The 21,284-nt window shown below is 52.3% G+C and overlaps 3 protein-coding genes across 6 annotated transcripts; 2 read left to right on the forward strand and 1 right to left on the reverse strand.

Annotated features, from left to right (window-relative positions):
- Nucleotides 1-106: 106 nt before the first annotated feature.
- On the reverse strand, nucleotides 107-5,272 carry CHPF2 (chondroitin polymerizing factor 2). Of its 2 annotated transcripts, none has more exons than XM_038128503.1 (4): nucleotides 4,815-5,272; nucleotides 2,497-3,095; nucleotides 1,872-2,054; nucleotides 107-1,583 (listed from the first exon to the last, which is right to left on the reverse strand). In XM_038128503.1, exons 2-4 carry the CDS (start codon nucleotides 3,076-3,078, stop codon nucleotides 321-323), a joined length of 2,028 nt encoding a protein of 675 aa, XP_037984431.1. In that variant the 5' UTR covers nucleotides 3,079-3,095; nucleotides 4,815-5,272; the 3' UTR covers nucleotides 107-320. The 2 variants fall into 2 exon arrangements, with proteins under 2 accessions (XP_037984431.1, XP_037984432.1); XM_038128504.1 differs by having other exon boundaries at nucleotides 2,497-3,061; nucleotides 4,815-5,257.
- Nucleotides 5,273-5,456: 184 nt separating this feature from the next.
- Nucleotides 5,457-16,029, forward strand: ABCF2 (ATP binding cassette subfamily F member 2). 3 transcript variants are annotated; one of them, XM_038128506.1, is made up of 15 exons: nucleotides 5,457-5,589; nucleotides 5,808-5,975; nucleotides 8,357-8,569; nucleotides 9,440-9,622; nucleotides 9,931-10,102; nucleotides 10,245-10,340; nucleotides 11,397-11,499; nucleotides 11,584-11,679; nucleotides 11,779-11,898; nucleotides 12,445-12,534; nucleotides 12,750-12,860; nucleotides 13,118-13,180; nucleotides 13,651-13,779; nucleotides 14,606-14,809; nucleotides 15,421-16,029. In XM_038128506.1, exons 2-15 carry the CDS (start codon nucleotides 5,822-5,824, stop codon nucleotides 15,556-15,558), a joined length of 1,872 nt encoding a protein of 623 aa, XP_037984434.1. In that variant the 5' UTR covers nucleotides 5,457-5,589; nucleotides 5,808-5,821; the 3' UTR covers nucleotides 15,559-16,029. The 3 variants fall into 3 exon arrangements, with proteins under 3 accessions (XP_037984434.1, XP_037984435.1, XP_037984433.1); XM_038128507.1 differs by having other exon boundaries at nucleotides 5,548-5,658; XM_038128505.1 differs by lacking the exon at nucleotides 5,457-5,589 and having other exon boundaries at nucleotides 5,596-5,975.
- A 3,239-nt stretch (nucleotides 16,030-19,268) lies between these two features.
- On the forward strand, nucleotides 19,269-20,977 carry LOC119698222 (late histone H2B.L4). Its single transcript, XM_038129914.1, has 2 exons — nucleotides 19,269-19,897; nucleotides 20,570-20,977. The coding sequence occupies exons 1-2, from the start codon at nucleotides 19,778-19,780 to the stop codon at nucleotides 20,804-20,806; spliced, it is 357 nt and encodes a 118-aa protein (XP_037985842.1). The 5' UTR covers nucleotides 19,269-19,777; the 3' UTR covers nucleotides 20,807-20,977.
- Nucleotides 20,978-21,284: the final 307 nt, after the last annotated feature.

Below are 21,284 nucleotides of genomic sequence, written 5' to 3' on the forward strand. Positions count from 1 at the left end.
ACTGCGCAGCATAATTACATAGCTTTAAGTAAGGTCCATTCTACAACTTGTTTACCTCCCTCATCCCAGAGGCTGCACAGTTTACAAGTGACAACATTACTCTGCCTGGAAAGAAAATTAAATTTATTTTAAAAAACCCCAAAAACAAACCAAACCCCCTTTACTGAAACAGCCTCATTCCATAGCCCATGTGCCTCAGGGTCTGGGAAAGGCTTCCTCCTCCCTTGACCTCACGTAGCCTTCACCCATGGCAAGGCTGGGAAGGGGATGGAAAGTGCTCAGTGTTAAGGTGCTGAGAAGCTCTTGATGTTTCTCATCTCTCAAGTGCTGTTGGCCTGTTCCTGCTCAAAGAGGGCCATGGCTAGATGTGAGCGGGATGCAAGTCCTTCCAAATTACTGAGTACACAGCGGTGGTACAGCTCCTCACTGAGCCGGGGATTGCAGCTCCTCAGTGTGTATTTCTGCACTAGCCCCGGCTCCACAGCTCTGAACAGGTGCAGGCCAGAATAGTGGAGGAAGACATCAAATATCTCCATGCTCTCCAGCACCTCATCTCGGTCCAGGATATCAGCTGCGAGCTTGGTACGTGCTGTCATATAGTCAGAATTATAAAAGCAGGCCTCAGCAAAGGAATGTCTGTCAAAATGCCCATCTCTCAGGAAGTCAGTGTTGGAGGATGCTGTCTGCTCACCACGGTACACCAGCGCAGGGTTGAACTCCTGGAAGTGCACAGGGAAGAAGACTTGCCAATTGCTGATGGCATTCATGCGGCAGCGGTTCAGAAACTCCATGTTGATTTCTGTCCAGACACTGGCCAAGAAAAACAGTGTGTCCACAGGGTGCTTCTTTGAGACTATATCCATGAGCTTTACTTGCGATGGCACCTCTGTTTTAACACTAATCCACGGGATTTTAACGTCTGCATAGCGTTTCTCTAGCTCTCCTACCATGGCTTTGACTCCAGCAAAAACATCCACCTGACCAACTCTCTGGGCATCGTAGGGATGGTAGATAAAAAGCAAAGTCAGCAAGGCATTATCATGTGTGTCCAGTGTGTTCATAGCAAACATATCCAGGAAATTTGCTACAAAATCCAGGTCCTGCACTGTCAAGGGAAGCACCAATTGCACCCGTGTGGCCTCTGTCACATATGGCATGGGAATAATTTCCACCTTACTTAAGGGTCGGACCAAGCTGACTCGCTTGGCCAGAACATGACTGTGCCCCTTCTGGGTGGCAGCCTCCAGGAGCAGGTCCAGGGTGTATTCCATGCCCCGCGTGGGGTCGAAGCGCCGGTAGCCGTTCAGCAGCTGCCGCTTGCTGAAGCGGAGCAGGGGCTGATAGAGACGGTTCAGCTGCTCCACTGCAGACTCAATGATTTCACTGACGTCTGCCTTGCTGGCTCCAGAGAGCTCACACTTCGGGGAGCCGTCAGGACAGGAGAACAGGTGCTGTTCCGTGAAGTAGTCCCAGCTGATCACCTCAAAACGAGACTTTGGAAGGAATGGGGCATTAATGCCCACAGGCCAGGTCACACCTGCCTCACCTGCAGGGGTCAGTGCTGTCAGGTTCCTGATCTGCATCTGTGCAAAGAGAGAGCACAAACTGATCGCCACTATGTTCTCAAAGAGATCTAGGCCAGCTCCTCCCCAGGCCCACCTCCCCACCTACAACTGTACATGGGCAGTGTCACACCAGGAGTTTTGGGTAACGTGGTGTCAGAAGTTCTGTTTCTGAGACAAGGGACTGTAGCCTGTGTCTGACTGACAGCTGGCCACAAACACAAGCAATGATCTTCCTCCAGTGTGCTGAAAATGAAGGAAATCTTCTGTTTGGTCAAGGAGTTTTTGCAGGCAGCCCTCACCACGTACCTGGAGGTCCTGGATCTCCTGATAGACTCTGTCCAGCTGGATCCTGCTGAACTGCTTGTGCAGCCGGTACATCAGGGTCATGTCAGAAACAGGGTGCACTGCAAGAGCTGCTTGGAAGTCCTCTTCTTCCTCCTTCTCCGGTTCAGTATTCTTGGCTAGTTCATAAGTGCGATAATGCTGGCCCTGAAGCAGACAAAAGCAGAAAGACTGGCATGGAACTTGAGTTCATAGAGCAGCTTTTCCTCACCCCATACACACGTCTGTCCCTCCTTTCATACTGACTGCAGTACCCAGAAAAAAAGGGGGTAAGTTGTCCCTCCCACCCTGCACTGCATTCCCACTTGCTTCTCAGTACCAACATATCCTCTATAGTGCCTTCAGAAACCTTTGAATCAGCCCTGCTAGTAAGGCTGAAAATTAAATCCTGTGTGTGCTCTCTCCCTCACCATCCCAGCTGTGATTCTGGGCCCCCCCGCCAACACTGCCATAGCACAGAGCCCTTCCTTCCTCTGCAACTCACAGCAGCAGCTCACAAAAAAGCCTCTTGGCTATGCAGCAGAGAACGAATCAGATTCTGGGCTCTGTCAGGCGCAGCTAACACAAAACCTGAGCAGGGAGGTAGTACCTGGAGCTGGGAAACACAAGTGATGCCAAGGAAATCAATGATGCAACGACCTAGCCACTCATCTGGGCGCACACTGAGGATCTCATTGCGACAGCTGTCCAGGTGTGGGTGGAGCTTAAGCAAGAGGCTCCGGGACAGCAGGTAGCCAAAGCCCCCGTGACAGTAGCGAGCCTGCTCATCTCCCCCGATGAACTCCTCCGCTCGCCCCAGGTACACGTCTTGGTTAATACTCAGGTGTGTCACCAGAGCCTTGACCTGCTCAGCTTGGGCATAGGTGTCATCCTGCATGATGTAGAACCAGTCATAGTCAGAACCAAAATGTTGATGGATATAGTTCATGGTCTCATACATGAGCCAAATGGGCCTCTCGTCGCCGTGGGCCACCAGCGCCATGCCATGGGGCACCTTGGCGCTGCGCAGCCCGGTGAAGTACAGCAGGCGTGGGAAGTGGTGGGCCACTGTCTTGTTCACTGCCACGGCCAACGTGCTCAGTGTGGCCTTGGAGGTCAGCACACCCACAAACAGTCTCTCATGGAATCCCAATTCTGTCTGAATGTAGCGAGTCCTGTAAAGGAAGTACATACCTACATGACAAACAGCTGGAGGAGAAAAAAAATCAAAGAACTATGGTAACTTGGGAGAAATCATTAAATGCTGGAATCTACCCAGGGCAAAAAAGTCAAGCCTAGTCATAAAGGTTTAAGAGAAACTCACTAGTGAAAATCCCAAAACACTTGCTTCTTTCAAGGTAGTTACAACCTTACATTATCCATCTGAGCTAGAAAACTGTGCCAGTGCAATTAAAATTAAAATACCACAGAGCAAACCACTTGGAGCTTAGTACACAGTGCAGCTTAGCAGGTAGGCTCAACAAAAACACAGGAATGATTGTTGAGGAGTCTCTAGTGCTGGTAGCTGAGGTGTGCTGGGGAACACCAGCTGCACGTAGGGCCCTGGGTGCTGGGAGATCACTGAAGACCCAGGCCATGAGCCAGCAGTGGGTGGTGGTCTCTGGCCTCACAAAAGCACAAAGCCCTGCAGGACCCAGTGAACAGTGAGAAGACTCCAGATCAAAAACCACCATTGCACATGCACCACTGCCCCACCGAGGGGCACATGAGGAAACACGTGAAGAGAATACACAGACTGTGAGGGGACAAAAGTCCAGGGCCCCTTTGTTCAGGGTCCCTCTGCAGAGGCACCACCCTGAGCTGTTTTGATGTTGCGACACCAGAAGTGAAATACTAAGAGACACCAAAGAGACTCTGCTACAGGAAACCTGGGGCCAAGGAAACTGCTCTGGCAGCATGGGCCTGGTGTGTGGAAGGAGCTGAGCAAGGCACCTCTTGGGTCACCAGAGCTGTAGCTGCAAAGGAGCATCATTCTCTGCAGGGACAGTGTGATACCAGAGTGGCTCCGGGATGTTCAGGCAGGAAAATTTCCTTAATCCATACACTACGATTAATTGACCAGAATTTTCCTAACAAGTAGACCAGTTAAAACAAGTTTTGAAGAATAATTTAACATGTTTTATTAAACATGAGTAACAAAACAATCCCCGCATCCCAGAATGGTTTGGGGCAGAAGAGACCTTCAACATCATCTAGTTCCAACATCCTGACACAGGCAGAGACATCTTCCACTAGACCAGGGTACTCCAAGCCCTGTCCAGCCTGGCCAGGGACACTCCCAGGGATGGGACAGCCACAGCCTCTCTGGGTAACCTGTGCCAGTGCTTTGCCATCCACACAGGAAAAACTCTCTCCCTAATATATCTAATCTAAACATACTGCCCTTCAGTGTGAAGTCGTGCCCCCTTGTCCTGTCACTCCACGTCCTTGTTAAACAGTCTCTCTCCATCCTTGGCTGCTCCCCCTGCAGTACTGTAAGGCTGCAGCTAGCTCACTGCAAAGCTTCTTTCCTCCAGACTGAACAATTCAAATTCTCTCAGCCTTTCCTCCACTCCTCCAATCATCCTGGTGGCCTCCTCTGGATTCACTCCAACAAGCTGACGTTCTTTTTGTGTTGGGGACCCAGGGCTGGATGCTGCATTGCAGGTGGGGTCTCACCTGAGCAGGGCAGAATCACTCTCCCTGTACTGAGAAGAAATATTCTCACTCTTCTTGGGCAATTTTGCTGCCTTTATTCCCCTCAGGCTAATTTCCTGAACACATCTCCTGCATCCCTTAAGGCAACAATCTTGGGGGTTGCCTTGGTGCACCACACTCTTACCACACAAGTTATTTCAAACAGCAAATTTCATCTTGAGCCTGAATATTTGCTAGAAGAAAATCCAGGCCAGAAAAAGCATGCCTTACCTGAGCACTTTTTTGTAAGGCTTGTTGGGGTCTCTGTAATACGGCACAATGCGGGGCCTGAAGTCCTCGTGGCCCGGGCCCGGCCTCCCGTCCGCTGCCTCGGGCGGAGCCCCGCGGGCGGGCGGCGCGGGCGGGCCCGGTGCCAGGCAGCGCTCCTCAGCCGCGCCGTGGCTCCAGGAGGCGCGCAGGAGGCTCAGGCTGCAGCCCAGGGACAGCCCGAGCAGGAGCGGCAGCGCGGGCCGCAGCGCGCCCAGGACCGCGCCCAGGCGCATCGCGGCAGCTACGGCCAGGCCGAGCGCACGGGGCAGCCGCAGGGCATGGCGGGCTCGGGGCGCTCGGGCGGCAGCGGCGCCGCGGGACGGCGGCCCCAGGGCTCTGTTACCCGCAGGCCGGTGACAGGGCGGAGGGCGGGCCGGAGCTCCGGGCCGGGGGCGCGGGGAGTGACGGCGGCCTCAGCCGGGGCGCGCTCCGCCGCTGCCACCTCACCTGCCGCATCGCCCCGCGCGCTTCCGCTTCCGCCCCGCTCTGGCTGGGGCCCGGCGGCCGCTCTGGCCCGCGCCGCCGACACCTCTATGGTAACCTGCGGGGGCGGGGCCGGGCCGGCGCGCGGCATGCCGGGAGGCGCGGCGGCCGCGCGGACGGCGCTCCCCAGGGCCGCGCACCGCCCGGCGCCGGTGACGATCCGCGCTGCGATTGGCCGGCGCGCCGAGGGGGCGGGGCGCTCGCACGCGGTCGCGGCGGGGCTGTTGCGACAGAAGGAAAGCGCGAGCGGCCGGTGCGGGCGGGCCCGGGGAGCCGAGAGCGGGGAGCAGCGGGGCCGGGCCGGGCCGGGGTGGGCGGTGAGGTGCGGCGCGGGCAGCCCGGCAGGCGGGCGGGAACCCTCGGCAGGAGCCGGCGGCGCCGTGTGCTCCGGGCCGGGCAGCAGAGGCGGGGCGACCCGGGCCGGGCCGGATCGGCGCGGCCTAACGGCGCCTGTCGCCCCCTCTGGCGTAGCTCCCACCCGTGCCATGCCCTCCGACCTGGCCAAGAAGAAGGCGGCCAAGAAGAAGGAGGCGGCCAAGGCCCGGCAGCGGCCGCGCCGGGTCGCGGACGAGAACGGTGATGCCGGGACGGAGCCGCAGGAAGTCCGGCCCCCGGAGGCCAACGGGACGGTGCTGCCAGGTGAGAAGCCGGCCGGTCCTGTGTCTGCCCCGCGTGTCCCAGGGCGGGGGGCCTGGCCGGCTCGTTCCGGCGGCCCGTGTGCGCTCGGCTGTGTCCCGGGTGGGCGAACCGCGACATTGATGTTGTGATGAAACGCCTCGGGCATGGGTTGCGCGGAACCGGGCGGCTGCAGTAGCTGCCGTCGGCACCGCTCTGCCCTGAGGCAGCAGGACCGCCGCGGGCCCTGGGGGCTCCGCATGGGCCATGTGTGAAGGATGCCCGTTGGCCCTCGCTTGGGGCACAGCAGTGTGAAGATGGAGGGAGCTGATGGTGCTTTCCCCCCTCTCGGACACTGTCCCTACCTTCTGCTGCTTGATGCTCAGACCTGTTTGGGGTTTCTTGGGTTTTCGTTTCGTTTGGAGTTTTCTTTCCTGCTGCAGAAATCGCTGTAGCGTCTGAATTAATTCTCCTACTGCTATTTGCTGTGACTCTCTGCTCACCTGTTTCTCTGAGGCGTACCTGGTTTGTAGAAACTAAGCGCCTGCCTCTGAGAGAAGCTCTGTGCCTGTTAGAGAGAGAGGCTTTGCCGCAGGGAGCTGCTGGTCCTAGAGGAATAGCGCTGGTAGCGCTCACAGAGTTTATTCCGGGGCCTTCCTGCAGCTGAGCGGGCTGCCGCGGTGCGCGGGGCTCGGTGCGCGGGGCTCGGTGCGCGGGGCTCGGTGCGCGGGGCTCGGTGCGCGGTGCGCGGGGCTCGGTGCGCGGGGCTCGGGGCTCGGTGCGCGGGGCTCGGTGCGCGGGGCTGGGGGCTCGGTGCGCGGGGCTGGGGGCTCGGTGCTCGGGGCTCGGTGCGCGGGGCTGGGGGCTCGGTGCTCGGGGCTCGGTGCTCGGGGCTCGGTGCTCGGGGCTCGGTGCTCGGTGCTCCGGGCTCGGTGCGCGGGGCTCGGTGCTCGGGCTCGGTGCTCGGTGCTCGGGCTCGGTTCGCGGGGCTGGGGGCTCGGTTCGCGGGGCTGGGGGCTCGGTGCGCGGGGCTGGGGGCTCGGTGCTCGGGCTCGGTGCTCGGTGCTCGGGCTCGGTTCGCGGTGCCGCCGCCGAGGGGCCGCTCCCGCCCGGGCTCGCGAGGCCGCGGCGCGCGGGGGCCGCCGGCCCGAGCCGCCCAATCGCCGGCCTCCGCCGGCTCATTTGCATACCGGCTCGCTATTGGTGCCGCGCGGCGGGGGCGCGGCGCGCAGGCTCTCGGGAGCGGCCCGGCGCGCCGTGCTGGGGGGGCTGCGGCGCCGGGACCGGGGCTCCACCGTCCCTGCGGCTCCCTTCCGCCTCAGGAGAGCGTTCTGTGTGGGTCAGTACCGGCGTGTTTCTCGCCGAGCTGTTTACGCATCGGGGTAACACACCCGGTTTTGCTCACCTGTTTCATTCTTAGTTGTCGCTGCTCTATGGCATTGCCCAAAGAGGTCCTGTATCAGTGCCAATGACAGTTTTTGCTCCTCGGCTAAGGCACATTTGCCATGGTGTTAATAGTGATTTTGCAGAGTGAGTGATTTTGCCAGGAGTGCTGGATGCTGACAACCAGGGTGTCATTCTGCACTGGCACAATCAGAAATCAGGTCTGCCTGCCAGGATCCCCAGTGCCATTGGCTGCTTCAAAGGGCACATCTCTCACTGAGGAGTGAAGTTGGCCTGTGACAGAAGGTCAGCATGACAGGAAGGATGTCAGTGAGTCCCTGGCACAGGCAGCCCAGAGAAGCTGTGGTTGCCCCATTCACAGAAGTGTTCAAGGCCAGGTTGGAAGGGGCTTGGAGCAGGCTGCTCTGGTGCAAGGTGTCCCTACCCATGGCACCAGGTTTGGAATTAAATGCTCTGGAAGATGTAACCCAAACCCTTTTAGGATTCTCCCATTCTATGATTTTCTTGTACTGTAGGAGGAAAAGTAGAAGGAACATGCAGATGGGCATTGTAGCTTGTCAGAAAATTAGTAGGGGCTGTTTTAATGCTGCTGCTGCTTCTCTGATCTCAGCTTTCCCTTTGTTTGTTTTCTAGTCAATTCATTTTCTGGCCAAGCCTTTTCTTACACTGCAGGCAGTACTTTGTACGCTCTATTCCTAGTCTAGTCTTTCCTTCATGTGGGGTTAGTCCCATCACATTCAGAAAACGGCTCACTGTTGTGGCTGCTCAGTTAGTTCTGATGGTCCTGTTTTGCTTAGATGACATTTAGATATTTAGCTGGAAGTTCCTACCATATGTATCCTCCTGCTAAGCCGAAAAGCTGAGTCTCATTGCATCCTGGTCTCCTCAGCTCTTCTGTAGAAATGGGAGTTGTTTTTGTGGTCCTGGGCCTTTTGGTGCAGGGCTTCTGGCTTCCCTTGAGTTTGTAAATCAGTAACACTTCTGGTCTTCTCTACATGTAGAGGTGGATGCTCTTACAAAGGAGCTGGAGGATTTTGAGTTAAAGAAAGCTGCTGCCCGAGCCGTGACAGGAGTGCTGGCGTCCCACCCCAACAGCACTGATGTGCATATCATCAACCTCTCACTGACCTTCCATGGCCAGGAGCTGCTGAGTGACACCAAACTGGAGCTGAACTCTGGGAGGCGCTATGGCCTGATTGGACTCAATGGGATTGGTAAGCTGAGGGGAAGCAGTGTGCCTCCCTGGAACTCAGTAAAAGTGTCTCTGCTGAGAAGCTGGGCAGGTGCAGGTGGGAAGTGCTGGCAGCCAGAAGGAGGGCTGTTAGGCAGATATGGCTGGGACCCAGCAGTGTCTGTTCTCCCATATCTCTGCCCAGGAGAGGAATTAATAGGATTGCTGATAGAGGTCGGAGATTGTGTTCTAGATTTGGACTGTGCTTTGATCTTGTTTCTATGGAGAGTTGGGTGAGTTGTCTGGGATCTGTTAATCTGCCTGATTCCTGTTTGCCTGATTAGCTTAGTAGAGACAGTAAACCCAGTGCTGATGGTGTTGGTCAGAGAACTTGTACTGTATGGAGAAGCAGAAAACGTGTGGTTTGGCCTGACTAGGAAAACAACTGGACAGTCCCTGGAGAAAGTGATGCTGCATTGAGAGATGCAAAGTATGGGTGTGATTAGAGAGGTGCTAGTAAGAGTGACCATCTTGTTTAAATTTCAGGAAAACCCAGGTTATTTAGAGATGAGTGCATTACTTTCCTCTATGTTAGAAGTCTTCAGAATCTGGGATCCTGATACCAGCTGGACAGCAGAACTACAACAGAGATAAAATTTCCCAAATCTGGGCGAGGGCTGAAGTGCAGTGGTTTCCAAAAAGCTTCTTCATGTCTCAGTCCTGTCTTTGGGGTGGTGAGCCTTAGCTAGGAGGGCGGCCTGTCCTACCAAGGCACTGGGCTCTGCTGTGCCTCCAGTTCTTCCGGTCTCTTTGGAAAAAATTCCCCAGGATTTTCTGAGGTTGGAAAGGGAGAGAATCACAGTGGGATCTGAGTGTATCTCACTGAATCCAGCAATTAATTGTCTGCACACAGGGAAATCCATGCTTTTGTCAGCTATTGGGAAGAGAGAAGTGCCCATCCCAGAGCACATTGACATCTATCACCTGACCCGAGAGATGCCTCCCAGTGACAAGACCCCTCTGCAGTGTGTGATGGAGGTGGATACAGAGAGGGCCATGCTGGAGCGAGAAGCGGAGCGTTTAGCTCATGAAGACGGTAAAGCTTCTCAGAGTCCCAAGGGACATTTCCTCTCTTTCCTTCCCTACCAAAGAAAATTGGGGTGCCTTGGGGAAGTTTTCACATGTTGTGGTACCCGTTTCCCCCAGCTGCCCTGTACTAAGGGGCAGAGATGGCACTTCTTTGGATGAATTATTCCATGCAGCATCTTAGAAAGCGTCTCAGGCTTGGATGTGGAGGGGGCTGAATAGGAGTAAAGCAGAAGGGCTGTGAGGTTTCCCAGCTGTGCAGCAGTGCAGCTGAGAGCCCTTTGTGGCAGACGTGCTGACCGGCAGGCTCTCTTTCAGCGGAATGTGAGAAACTCTTGGAGTTATATGAACGCCTGGAGGAGCTGGATGCTGATAAGGCAGAAGCACGGGCCTCACGTATCCTTCACGGCTTGGGGTTCACGCCAGCCATGCAGAGGAAGAAGCTGAAGGACTTTAGTGGGGGCTGGCGAATGAGGGTGGCTCTTGCCAGGTGAGTGGAATAGTGCTGCCTGTGAGAACACGTGCCTGCTTGTGACTGCAGAGTCACAGACAGTTCTAAGAACTTGGAGCAGGTTGAGAGGCTTTGGGTTACCTACGCTTACCCCATGCTGTCATCTCCCCTGTCCTTGCAGAGCACTCTTCATTCGGCCTTTTATGCTGCTGCTCGATGAGCCCACAAACCACCTTGACCTGGATGCCTGTGTGTGGTTGGAGGAAGAGCTGAAAACGTAAGCATGGAGGAGTTTGCTGCTTCTGTCGGTTGTACTTTTCTGCTTGTCAGCATGTGAGCATGAACATCTTGTCAGCATGTAAGCAAGTTCTGCAGGAGTAACTGTATAGTTCTTGTGGGAGCATAACTGTGTTGCAGTACCAGTGGCACCTGCTTGCTGCTATGTGAGATTCTTTGATTCAAGGGTAAGGAATTCAATTCAATTCCCTGTCTCCCTGGCACTGAAGAAATGAGAAATCCTGGGTTGTACTCCCAGGTTAAAGGTGCTTCCTTGAAAGCCAGGAGCAGGCCTTGGCAGCCTGTGTACCAGCATTTTGTACTGCACGAATAGTATGAGCTTTCCAGACCTGGCTCTCAGCTCATCTTCCTCCCCACCATTTCTCTGTTTTCACAGAACTGTAGTACCTGAGTGTGTTGGTTTCAGCTTTTGCTAGTGTGTGAGGTGCTTGGTTTTCATAACAAAGGTAAAATGTTAAGGTGTAGGGCAAAAAGCTTAGGAACAGTAAGGAAGCTCAGGTTATGGGGTGTGCATTAAAGGAACTGTGTTGTGAGAAGGGCTTTGCCTTTGCAGAGGTTTTCCCATCAGCTCTGTCAGTTGAACCTTGTGCATCCTTGCTTTAGAAGTGAGGTGCTTTAGAAAAGAACTTTGAACCTCTTTTGGTGAGGCTTTAACCCCTCATTGTACGGATTTGGAGCAGAGCCAGCTGCAGTGTGCGTGTGGATGGGAGTCTGTACTGAGGGGACAGTAAGCAGCAAAGGTTGAAACTTCTTAGAAACGTGATGGTGGTGGAGTTAGCTGCATCAGTGACACAAGTCACTTGCCTCGAAGGCAACCAGCTCTGGACTTTTTGTGATAACAGGCAAAAACTATGTAGTGGTGCAGGATGTTTTACCACAGTGAAAACTGGTGGCAGGATTTACTCACTGCAGTTGGCTGTAGCTGCTTTACTGCTGATTTCCCAGAGCATGCATATAAAGCCTTTGTCACCATCAGGGCCAACAAACAGGACTTCTTTTCCTAATTTAGTCTGTAATAACTTACGTGGTGCCACAGGTTCAAGCGGATTCTTGTGCTGATATCCCACTCCCAGGACTTCCTGAATGGTGTCTGCACCAACATCATCCACATGCACAACCGCAAACTGAAGTACTACACGGTGAGTAAACAGAGCCCCGTGTAACCAGAGCAGAAACAGGGGCTGTTCTCTGGACACGTCTGATGTTCCATGCTCTCTTTCCAGGGAAATTATGATCAGTATGTAAAGACTCGCTTAGAACTAGAAGAAAATCAAATGAAGCGATTCCACTGGGAGCAAGATCAGATCGCTCACATGAAGGTACCTGCCCAGCTGCATGAGCACCCTCCTGCCCCTTTAGTGGGCATCCCTGCTCCTCGTCTACCTTATCACCGTGCCTTTGGCTGACTCTTTTTGCAGAATTACATTGCACGATTTGGCCATGGTAGTGCGAAGCTGGCCAGGCAAGCTCAGAGCAAGGAGAAGACCCTTCAAAAAATGATGGCTTCTGGCTTGACAGAGAGAGTTGTGAATGATAAGGTAGGATCAGACATGGGATTGCATCTAGAGATCTGTATTTGAAACATGGACTACAGGAGTAGAAGGGTCTTCAGCAGACAGCAGGAATGGCTGACAGAGCTGGTAGCAAGAACAAGAAACCCCTCTTGATGCCAAGTGTCGCTGTACTCAGCATGGAGTAATGCTGATCAATGAGAAGGAGGAATTTTCTAGGGGAGGGAAGTGGAGTTGTGTTATCAATAAGGCTATTCTGCAGGTACAGAAATCAGAAAGGAATTGGGCTCATAGGAGATAGGAGAGGATGCTCAGTGCAGCTTTTGCTCGTGTTAAGAGTGCAAACCCACGTGTGATTCAAAGGGAAAGAAATAGGGATTTGTTGGCCAGCAGATGAGCTTGCAAGCAGCTCATCAGAATAAATCTTGAGTGAGTTGCAAGAAGGGCTTATAAAAAGTCACAATCTGGTGCCTTGGTCTGCAGCTGATGTTGGTAGTGAGGCATGGTTATACTGGAATGAGTGGGCTGTCCCATGATCTGGGTGTCTCACAGGTGGATATTCTGTGTTAACAGACTTTATCGTTCTACTTTCCACCCTGTGGGAAAATTCCCCCTCCCGTCATCATGGTGCAGAATGTCAGCTTCAGATACACCAAGGATGGGGTGAGTATGGGAGTATGCATACCGAGATCACTTGTATTCCTGCCTTTTTGGGAGTGGGAGACTTTGGGCTGAGCTTCCTGAGAGGGCTGCAGTGCTGAATAGTGGAGCAAAGTTCTTGGCAGTGCTAATGCTGGCCTGCTGGGGACAGAGCATTACAAGTGCAGCAGGGAGGTTCTGGAGAGTTCTGAAAAGGCATAATGTTTTGTGGTTCGCAGCCATGGATCTACAATAATCTGGAGTTTGGGATCGACCTGGATACTCGTGTAGCTCTTGTTGGACCCAATGGAGCTGGAAAGTCAACACTGCTGAAGCTGCTCACAGGAGAGGTTTGCTCTGTGCATTGTCTACCCTGCTCTGGGCCTTTACTTTTGGGATAGTCTTCAACAAAGTGCACGTGTTTGCCAGAACACCCTGGTCAGGCCTTAGAAGTCCTGTAGTCTTGTTGAAACATAGGGCTTTTTCTCTCCTATTACCTGTTCAGACTGTCTCCCTTGTGCCAGACTGGAGATGGCTGGATTCTGTATTTCTGGCATACTACAGGAGGAAAGATTTCCTGCTGAAATGATTTATCTTCCCCTTCCAGCTGCTGCCCACAGATGGGATGATTCGCAAGCACTCGCATGTGAAGATCGGTAGATACCACCAGGTACTCCCTACAGCAGCCCCAAGGGACAGGGAATGCTGAGGAAAAAGCTGTTGGGAATGAGGAACCTTGCCCCTCTGGTTCTGCCTCTAAGGCCTCTCTCAGTGCTGCCTTTCTGTGTCTGGAGATGGGGGAAGGAGCTCTTCCATGGAATGGGCTCCAGCTCATGTTCTTACGTTCTTACCCTGCAAAGAGGCTGGCTGTGTCCTTCCTGTTCAGTCTCCCACCTGCTATGGCAGAGCTGGTTGCCTTGTGTTTGGTGGTGAACAAGCCTCCTGTTCTGAAGCAGCACTCCTGTTGCTGAACTGGAAATTATTCCCTAGTAGCTGGGCACAGAGGCTGTCCTGTGGATGGGGTTATTGGCTCATGCGTCCTGCCGCTCACCTGGTACCACAGATGTGCAAGGGGGGAGTGCTTAGGGCCATGAAGTGGTTGGCCTGCACAGCCTGAAGCTGACTTTTTTTCTCTGTCAGCACTTGCAAGAGCAGTTGGACTTAGACCTCTCACCGTTGGAGTACATGCTGAAATGCTACCCAGAGATCAAGGAGAAGGAGGAGATGAGGAAAATCATTGGCAGATACGGTTTGACAGGGAAGCAGCAGGTGAGTATGAGCTGTTGAGGTTTGCTTTTTGTTCATTAGGGTAGTAGAGGTTCTGTGTTTTCTGTTACTCTGCTGATACCTGACAGTGTGATGCAGTATGCAGCATGCCACACCACAGAATCAAAATGCTTTTTCTATCTCTGCCTTTGAAATTGGAGAAAAAAATAACTAATAACTCACAGCTCATGGGAGCTTTCTTTGGATCACAGCAGTGTGTGGGTTGGAAGGGGTGACTCCCTCAGACTCCGGGTGAAAAGAAAGCAAGTTCTGGTACAGTGCTAGACCTGAGCATGTTTTAATTAAAATTTGAACTATTTTGCTTCTCTCTTATTTCCGAGATGGACACCAGACAGAAGTGCTAGAAGATTCTCTGCTGTTTGTAGGGTCCACTTGGTTCAGACAAGAGAATGGGCTCACCTATGGTACTCTAAGTCCCAGCATGACACACTCTTGTACATGACACATCCTATGTGTGACAGTTGCCCACATTGCTGCAGTTCAGCATTGATTTTTACATTGGTTTTGCCCATTTATCACTGCAGAAGTTGAGAGTAGTTTGATTGTTGTGTCAGTGAATACCAGTCATACCAATTCACTGTCCTTACACACCTTTGGCACAAGCTGGGCCTTGCTGTGTACAGTCCTTCAGAAACCCCTGGAATTCCCTTCTTCCCTGGGTGGGAGAAGGTTGCTGTAGGTATAAGGCTACTGAACATTTGTCTTCTTGTGTCATGGAGCTGCTGGGAGGTGAGACCCAGGTGGTTTGGGTCAGGGTGGCAGGCTGTCAGGTCACTGCAGAGCTGCAAGCCGTGTGTGTGTTGGGCAGGTGAGCCCCATCAGGAACCTCTCTGACGGGCAGAAGTGCCGTGTGTGCTTTGCCTGGCTGGCCTGGCAGAACCCTCACATGCTCTTCCTGGACGAGCCCACCAACCACCTGGACATAGAAACCATAGATGCTCTGGCAGATGCTATCAATGAGTTCGAGGGAGGAATGATGCTTGTCAGCCACGACTTCAGACTCATCCAGCAGGTAAGGACAGTTGTGAGTTTTGTCAGAGCACCTTTCTAACATTTTAGTCATTAAAACAAGGTGTTTTCAACTGACTGGCTCTTACTCATCGCAGAAAGATGGGTGAGTGAAAAAAAATCCCTTACTGTGTTCATGTTAAACAATTGCTGAGCTAGCCCAGGAAAACATTAGGTACTTAAAATAAAAACCACCACAAATGTGAAGTGCTGATCTATGCACTATAGCTTTGGCTGCAAGTTCAGATATGATTTTATTTTTCACTGTGATAGATCCGAGTAGTTCAGGTCAGGAACTACTTTTGTTTCAAATACCAATTTAGCAAGAAAGGCTTTTCATCTTAGTTCATGAACAAAACCAGAAATGTAGAGGGGCCTCGGACTTTCAATTCTAAAATCTTGTACAAATTATGCGGAAAACACCAGGGAAGATGTTTCCCTGTAGATACTTTTCTTTGGTAGTCTAAATGTGAAAGTTATCGAACTTTTCTTGCCAGATTTCAGAGAGTAGTTTTTAGTTAACTCTGATTTTGGTAAGATTATAAAAATTTGTACTGCCAACCTCTCTCCTCCTCCTCCACCTCCCCCTCCTCCTCCTGGTGTGTTTGCTCTCAGGTCGCTCAGGAGATCTGGGTCTGTGAGAAGCAGACAATCACCAAGTGGCAAGGGGACATCCTTGCCTACAAGGAGCATCTCAAGTCGAAGCTGGTGGATGAGGACCCGCAGCTCACCAAACGGACCCACAACGTGTGAGCTGAGGAGCCCCAGGCCAGGAGCCCCAGGCCGTGCTCTCAGTGGGGCTGAGGTGGCCACGACTCGACTCGGCAGGAGCAGAGCTGCTGCTCCCTCTGGCTGTGTTCTAGGATTGCTGCAATACTGCTTCCCCTCGACTTGCCTTGCACCTCTATGTCTGGACAGAGCTGTTCTCTTCTGATCTGGCTACATTTGGGCAACTGTTTCCTTATTTAGACAACGTCCCATCTGAGCCAGGCCTTGGAATCTGTTGGCTTGGGGTCACAACAGTGGCCATCGGGGTGTCCGAGCTGCAGTGATACACAAGTGGAGACCCCAGCCCAGCTTCTGCCTTTTCCTTCCCAATTTCTGCTTCAGTTTAGATACTTCACTTCAAACTCCTCTGGCCTTGGTTTGTTTTTAACTATTATTTAACAGTGTAATTAACAGATCTGCCTGAGAATCCATCAGTCAATAAAGAGAGAAAAACAATCTTGTCTTGTTTTGTGAGCCATGGTAGTTGGGTTGTGCTGGGGTGAGTCAGTAAGTCCTGAGCTTTGAGTGAGATCAGCCCTTCCTGCTAAATGCTCAGTTCCTCAGTACAGCCAAAGCTGTGGCCAGAACCTGAGAGATACGGAGTGGTGAGTACTGAGCTGGGGTGCCACTGAGCAGGGTCCTCACCTGGGGCACCTCAGCTCAGCCAGACTGAACACTGCATTTCCAGTGACTCACAGAACAGGCCACGGATGCCTCTGTTGTCGACAGTGGCAGACACAACTTGAAAGTGTTCTGAGGATCGTTGTTAGAGACAGAGCACAAATCTGTGGAACACCAGCATGTGTTCTTCCAAACACACTGGCTCAGGTGTGGCATTTTGCTTCACCTTGAATTGTCTAATAATAAGACTCAACAATGTAGGAATTTTGGACTCCGAATTAGTTCCTTGTTCCTTGCAGGTTTAACTAAAGACTAATCAACTCAAGTTTAATTGTTATTTTTGTTCTCGATAACAGATTTTTGGAAAAGTTGGTGTTCAAACCTAACCCTGGCCCACAGAAGCTTGAATAAAATACATTTTTAATTTAGTACTAGGAAAAAAGGTACTAAAGAGAAAGGTAGGTAGCAAATTGAACCTAATAGCTTTTTTTGATCATGAGTCATCGTTTTAATTATTTCTGACACATGAGAGTGACAGCACTGGTCACAGGAGAGGCTCGTGTAGCCCAGCAGCCCCTCTGGCAGCACAAGTGCCTGGGTGAATGGAAGCACAGGACAAACGAAGGAGTTGATGCAGAGCATTCTTTGGTGCCAACTGACTGGCTTTGACTTTTTGAGTAGAGTATTTCCTTATTTTTCTTTCCCAAAGGGCTCATTCTGGTTGTGACTGCTGCTGTAGAAGCACTGAGTGTCATCCATAGGACAAATGTCACAATGCAAGCTGCTTCCAGTAGATCAAATAGGACCCTTCAGGTTTCTACTGGTTCTAGCAATGACCTGAGAGGAGAAAAATAATATATTTTCTGGGAAAATAAAGCCAGTTATTGCAAGTGCTTCCAAGTTAGTCGTGCAGAAAGGTCTAGGTGGCAGTAAATGTCACCTGGATGAAAATCTCACAGTGGAGGACTTGGAAGTTATCAGGGAGAGCAAGAGCGTGAAAACTCACAGGGAAGCGATTACTCCAAAGACTGATGGGTCACAAGTTAAACCACCATAGATTAATGCAGGTCTGTTCTGCTCTCTAGGCTGTGGGAAGTGTTGGTGAGTTGGAAATGGTTGTGAAGTAGCTCTGAGCATGGTGAGGTCAGAGTCCTTACTGAAGCTAGAGCTATTTGTCCTGTACTTCTTTTCCTTACCAAAGATTTGGCAACAATTCATTTCACTATATTTCTGATCTGCGGGTAATAAAAGGAGGATACAATCTTACACTGAGTTCTTTGGGAATGGAAATCCCAAGAATGGCCTGGGGATGCTGGGATGACAGCCAGCATGACAGGCAGTAGCTGGAGCATTGTAGCTCCTGGAGCCAGGAGAAGCACTGTTACCTATCTGCTGCTGCAAAGAGAGGGGAACTTCCCAGGTGCAGACATGTCTCTGTCTGGGGCCACAGATACATGTTTGAAGAAAAGCAGCTGTAGCTGCACTAGGGGTCACAGTAGGCCAGGACTTGTAAAATGGAATCCATAAATGTGCTTTAACAGCCTTGATTTCACCTCCATTTGTTCTGTGGTGACAGTGTGTTGGGCTGTGCTGAAACAGCCGTGGCAGACAGATGTCCTGGAGGACTGATCTCAGAGACAGCAGCGAGCTGAGGCAGTGCCACTTCCAGCTGTTTCAGCTGAGAGTTTTCTGTTTTTGCAGAAAAGCAAAACTACCGATAAATTACAAGAATTGCTCCTGAGGTGCTAGGATGGTCATTTCTGTAAAAGAAGTGACCCAGCGCCTGCACAGTCACACTTGCCTGTTATCCAGCAAAGGCTGGCTCTAACACAGCCAGGGGTGGCGGGTGCAGGCTGGTGGGATTCCCTTGTGCGTGTGCTGCAAGTGGATCCGTACACCACAAAGCCAGCAGCAGGATGAGGCAGGCGCAGCACAGCAGTGTGTACAGCCTCTGGCCCATGCAGTCCAGGGAAGCAGATGGCAATTCTCCAAACCTGAGGGTCCAAAGCTGACAGCACTGCTCAGTGGACCAGCCTCCACCCTTGGTGTGTAAAGCTTCCTGTGCCTAATGCTGAGTGACCAGTTGCTGTTCCTGCACCAACGGGCTCCCTTCCAGCTAAACGGGTTTTCTTCAGAAAAGACAGCTGTATGTTTATCAGTGTAATGCCATGTATCACAAACAGGGAGGTAGCTGGGGAGGGATACAACAGCCCCCAGGTCCTGCCGCACAAGAGTCCCTCCCTGTGTCCTGTAACCTGAACCAAGGGAACTCAGCTCCCCTTACACAGAGGGTGTTGGAATGTCAGCCCTGTACTGCTCCTGACAACACAGGGCCCCTTACAAGTGCTGATGTCCCCTGCTCCTCACTGCCGGTATTAGTCACTCCTGTTTCAAGAGGATCCCGCTGCCACATACCTTCACAAGCCCATTCTCCGTCACAAATGCACTGACACGACCATTCCAGCCTGTACTGCCTGATCACAAAGGTTTCAGTTTCTGGGAGCAAGAACCTCGCTGTGGCACTGTCCCCCTTGTCACTGTGACCATCATTTGCACAAGGGGAGGGGGATCAGGTGCCTCCCCATGAGGACAGGCTGAGAATAAAGCAATTCAGTGAAACACTGTGGGCTGCACAAGCAGTAGCAGAAGCACTGGCTGTTGAGTAGGCCTCCCAAGCTCACTCTTTGGAAGATCTGATTTGCTCAGGATGTGCCAGTATATGTGCACCTGAGCAGGAGATTCCACCTGTCAGCACTGAGATCCCCACCAAACAAGATGTGTTCCCCCACCATACAAGCATACTGGCATCACTCTTTTATGAAATGGCTGTAGTGGTGTCTGCTGAAAGGCTTCCTTTTCTCTCCAAAGTACAGAAAACTGTTTTGTTCATGTCTCTGCTGTGTTGCTGCACATTTTTCCTGGCTAAGCCTAAATCCTGTGTCACATTTACCCTCATTAGTGTAATCACTGGTTTCCAAGACAGGTCAAATCCACGCTTGGGGTGTCAGCCCTCCACTGCCCCCATCCTGGCATTCCAGGCCCTGTTGTGTGCAGCAGGTGGGATCCCAAGAGCAGGCTAGGTAGCAGGGGAAATTTGGCTGGTAGGATGTTTACAGTGCCATAATTTCATCTCTGGACCAATGCTCCCTGCATTTACTGGGTTTCCTCTGATGGTATTACCTGTTCCATAGAACAGGTGTGATTCCATTTGATTCTGGAGTACCTTGAGTACTCCAATTCACAGCCTTGCACCAAAGCAAGGTCCCTCCTTTCACCAAACTCCTTTTGGACCTGGGAATGGCTCTTCTCCGGTAATTCTGTCCCCTGTAAATCAGATGCTTCTGCTCTTGCCCCTCTGCCTCAGTTACACTTAAACTTCTGAAGTCTGAAAGTTTAGCTGCATCTGTCACTTCCAAGCTCCTCTCAGGCCAGCTGCTTTTCATTTAGTGCAAAGTGAATTGTCAGGCACAGGTGTGTACTTGTCCTGCTTCTTGGGGGCTGCAACTGAGGCAGGGTAGGGCCTCCTGCCTGTGCTATATAACCAGCCCCACAGCACTTGCTGGCTGCTCTGTTGGAGGTTAAGATGGGCCCAGAACCTTTGAAGAAACATGGTCATGGTACTGCTTCTGGGGAAAAAAGATCTAAAAGGAAGCCAAAGAGAAAGGAAGCATTTTCAGTCTACATTTACAAAGTACTGAAGCAGGTGAGTAAATGTTTCTTTTCTGCTTGAAGTTGCTTTGTACATTAAGTAACTTCTGCCTGTTGTATGTTAGCACATAAAGAGCATAGGAAGAAAAATCTGGGTTTCTAGAGGGATGGGGAAAGAAAAAAGAGTGCAAGTACAGGAGAGCCCCAGCTGAAGCTTAGAAGTTGAGGGGGTGGATTCTAGGGGTAGTAGAGATGGATCCAGAGCAGAAAGTGTTTCCTAGAGGGAATGAGCTCTGGTGCTTAGCTCTGCCTGAAGAAGTAATTTCATGCAAGTCAGTACAGTAGAAATAGCTGCTTCTGGCCTTGAAAGTAGATGTCTGGTGATTTTTGACAGGGAAATGAGAGCATTTTTGCAAGTGGCCATGAGTTTTCTAGGCCACAGTTGTCAGCACGAGCCTGTAGATAGGACTTGGAGATGGGAGTTTTCCATCCCTCACAGCCATGTTTTTCATAGGGATTGTGAGGAGGCTTCTGCCAGCGCAATCCCAAAACTCCCATGGCATTGCGGGAGCCTCTCCTGAGTTTAAAGTGGCCCATGATTTGCAACCCTCAGGGTGGCAGCTGCGGTGCTGTTGAGTGCCCTGCCTGGGACAGGGACCGGAGCCCCCGCTCCTCCCAGGGCACCGGGTGCGTGACGCTGAGCCGCTGTCCGGTTCCCACCCGGCAGGTGCACCCCGACCTCGCCATCTCCTCCAAGGCCATGAGCATCATGAACTCCTTTGTCACGGACATGCTGGAGCGCCTGGCGGGCGAGGCCTCGCGCCTGGCGCAGTACGGGCGCCGCGCCACGCTGACCAGCCGCGAGGTGCAGACGGCCGTGCGGCTGCTGCTGCCCGGGGAGCTGGCCAAGCACGCCGTCTCCGAGGGCACCAAGGCTGTCACCAAGTACACCACCGGCAAGTGACCCCCGGGGACACCGGCCCGGGCTCGCCGCCTTCTCCTGCAGGACAAGAGTTTGCTCTTATTCAGCTGAAAAAGCAAAACCTCAAGTTGTCTGCTTGCAAATAAAAAATGCATAGAAATACAGAGCGTGTCTTTGATCTTGGCATCACAAATCGTGAGGCAGTTTAAACTGTGGCCGTGGGGATTGTTTGGGAGGGCTGGAAGAACAGCTAATGTTTGAAAACCACCACACACAACTGGGAGCAGGGACCACAGGGTGTGCTCGGGCAAAGCTGGGGTCGTTATGGGAAGCATAGTGGGTTCTCTGCAGTTCTCCAAACTCCTTATTATGCCTTTCAGATTCCTGACTGCTAAAAATCACTTCTGCCTCTGACTTTCCTGCTCTTCTTCAACTGCTTCCTAACTGTGGTGGGTCTTTCTGCCCAAGTTATCAGTTTATACTGGTCAGAGTAGATGCTAAATCTTCCTGGGTCAATAGG

Source organism: Motacilla alba, chromosome 2 (genome assembly GCF_015832195.1).
Source record: "Motacilla alba alba isolate MOTALB_02 chromosome 2, Motacilla_alba_V1.0_pri, whole genome shotgun sequence".
Classification (NCBI taxonomy): domain Eukaryota; kingdom Metazoa; phylum Chordata; class Aves; order Passeriformes; family Motacillidae; genus Motacilla; species Motacilla alba.

Bases quoted from the DNA above. Each gene is read 5' to 3' on its own strand.
- CHPF2 (XM_038128504.1), bottom strand. From the start codon at position 5,086: ATGCGCCTGGGCGCGGTCCTGGGCGCGCTGCGGCCCGCGCTGCCGCTC. The intron at 2,055-2,496 runs GTACTACCTCCC...TGTCTGCTTCAG, and splicing joins CTTGTGTTTCCCAGCTCCAG to GGCCAGCATTATCGCACTTA. The intron at 1,584-1,871 runs GTACGTGGTGAG...CTCTTTGCACAG, and splicing joins AGGAGATCCAGGACCTCCAG to ATGCAGATCAGGAACCTGAC.
- ABCF2 (XM_038128506.1), top strand. From the start codon at position 5,822: ATGCCCTCCGACCTGGCCAAGAAGAAGGCGGCCAAGAAGAAGGAGGCG. The intron at 13,181-13,650 runs GTACTCCCTACA...TTTCTCTGTCAG, and splicing joins AGATCGGTAGATACCACCAG to CACTTGCAAGAGCAGTTGGA. The intron at 13,780-14,605 runs GTGAGTATGAGC...TGTGTTGGGCAG, and splicing joins GTTTGACAGGGAAGCAGCAG to GTGAGCCCCATCAGGAACCT.
- LOC119698222 (XM_038129914.1), top strand. From the start codon at position 19,778: ATGGGCCCAGAACCTTTGAAGAAACATGGTCATGGTACTGCTTCTGGG. The intron at 19,898-20,569 runs GTGAGTAAATGT...CCCACCCGGCAG, and splicing joins TTTACAAAGTACTGAAGCAG to GTGCACCCCGACCTCGCCAT.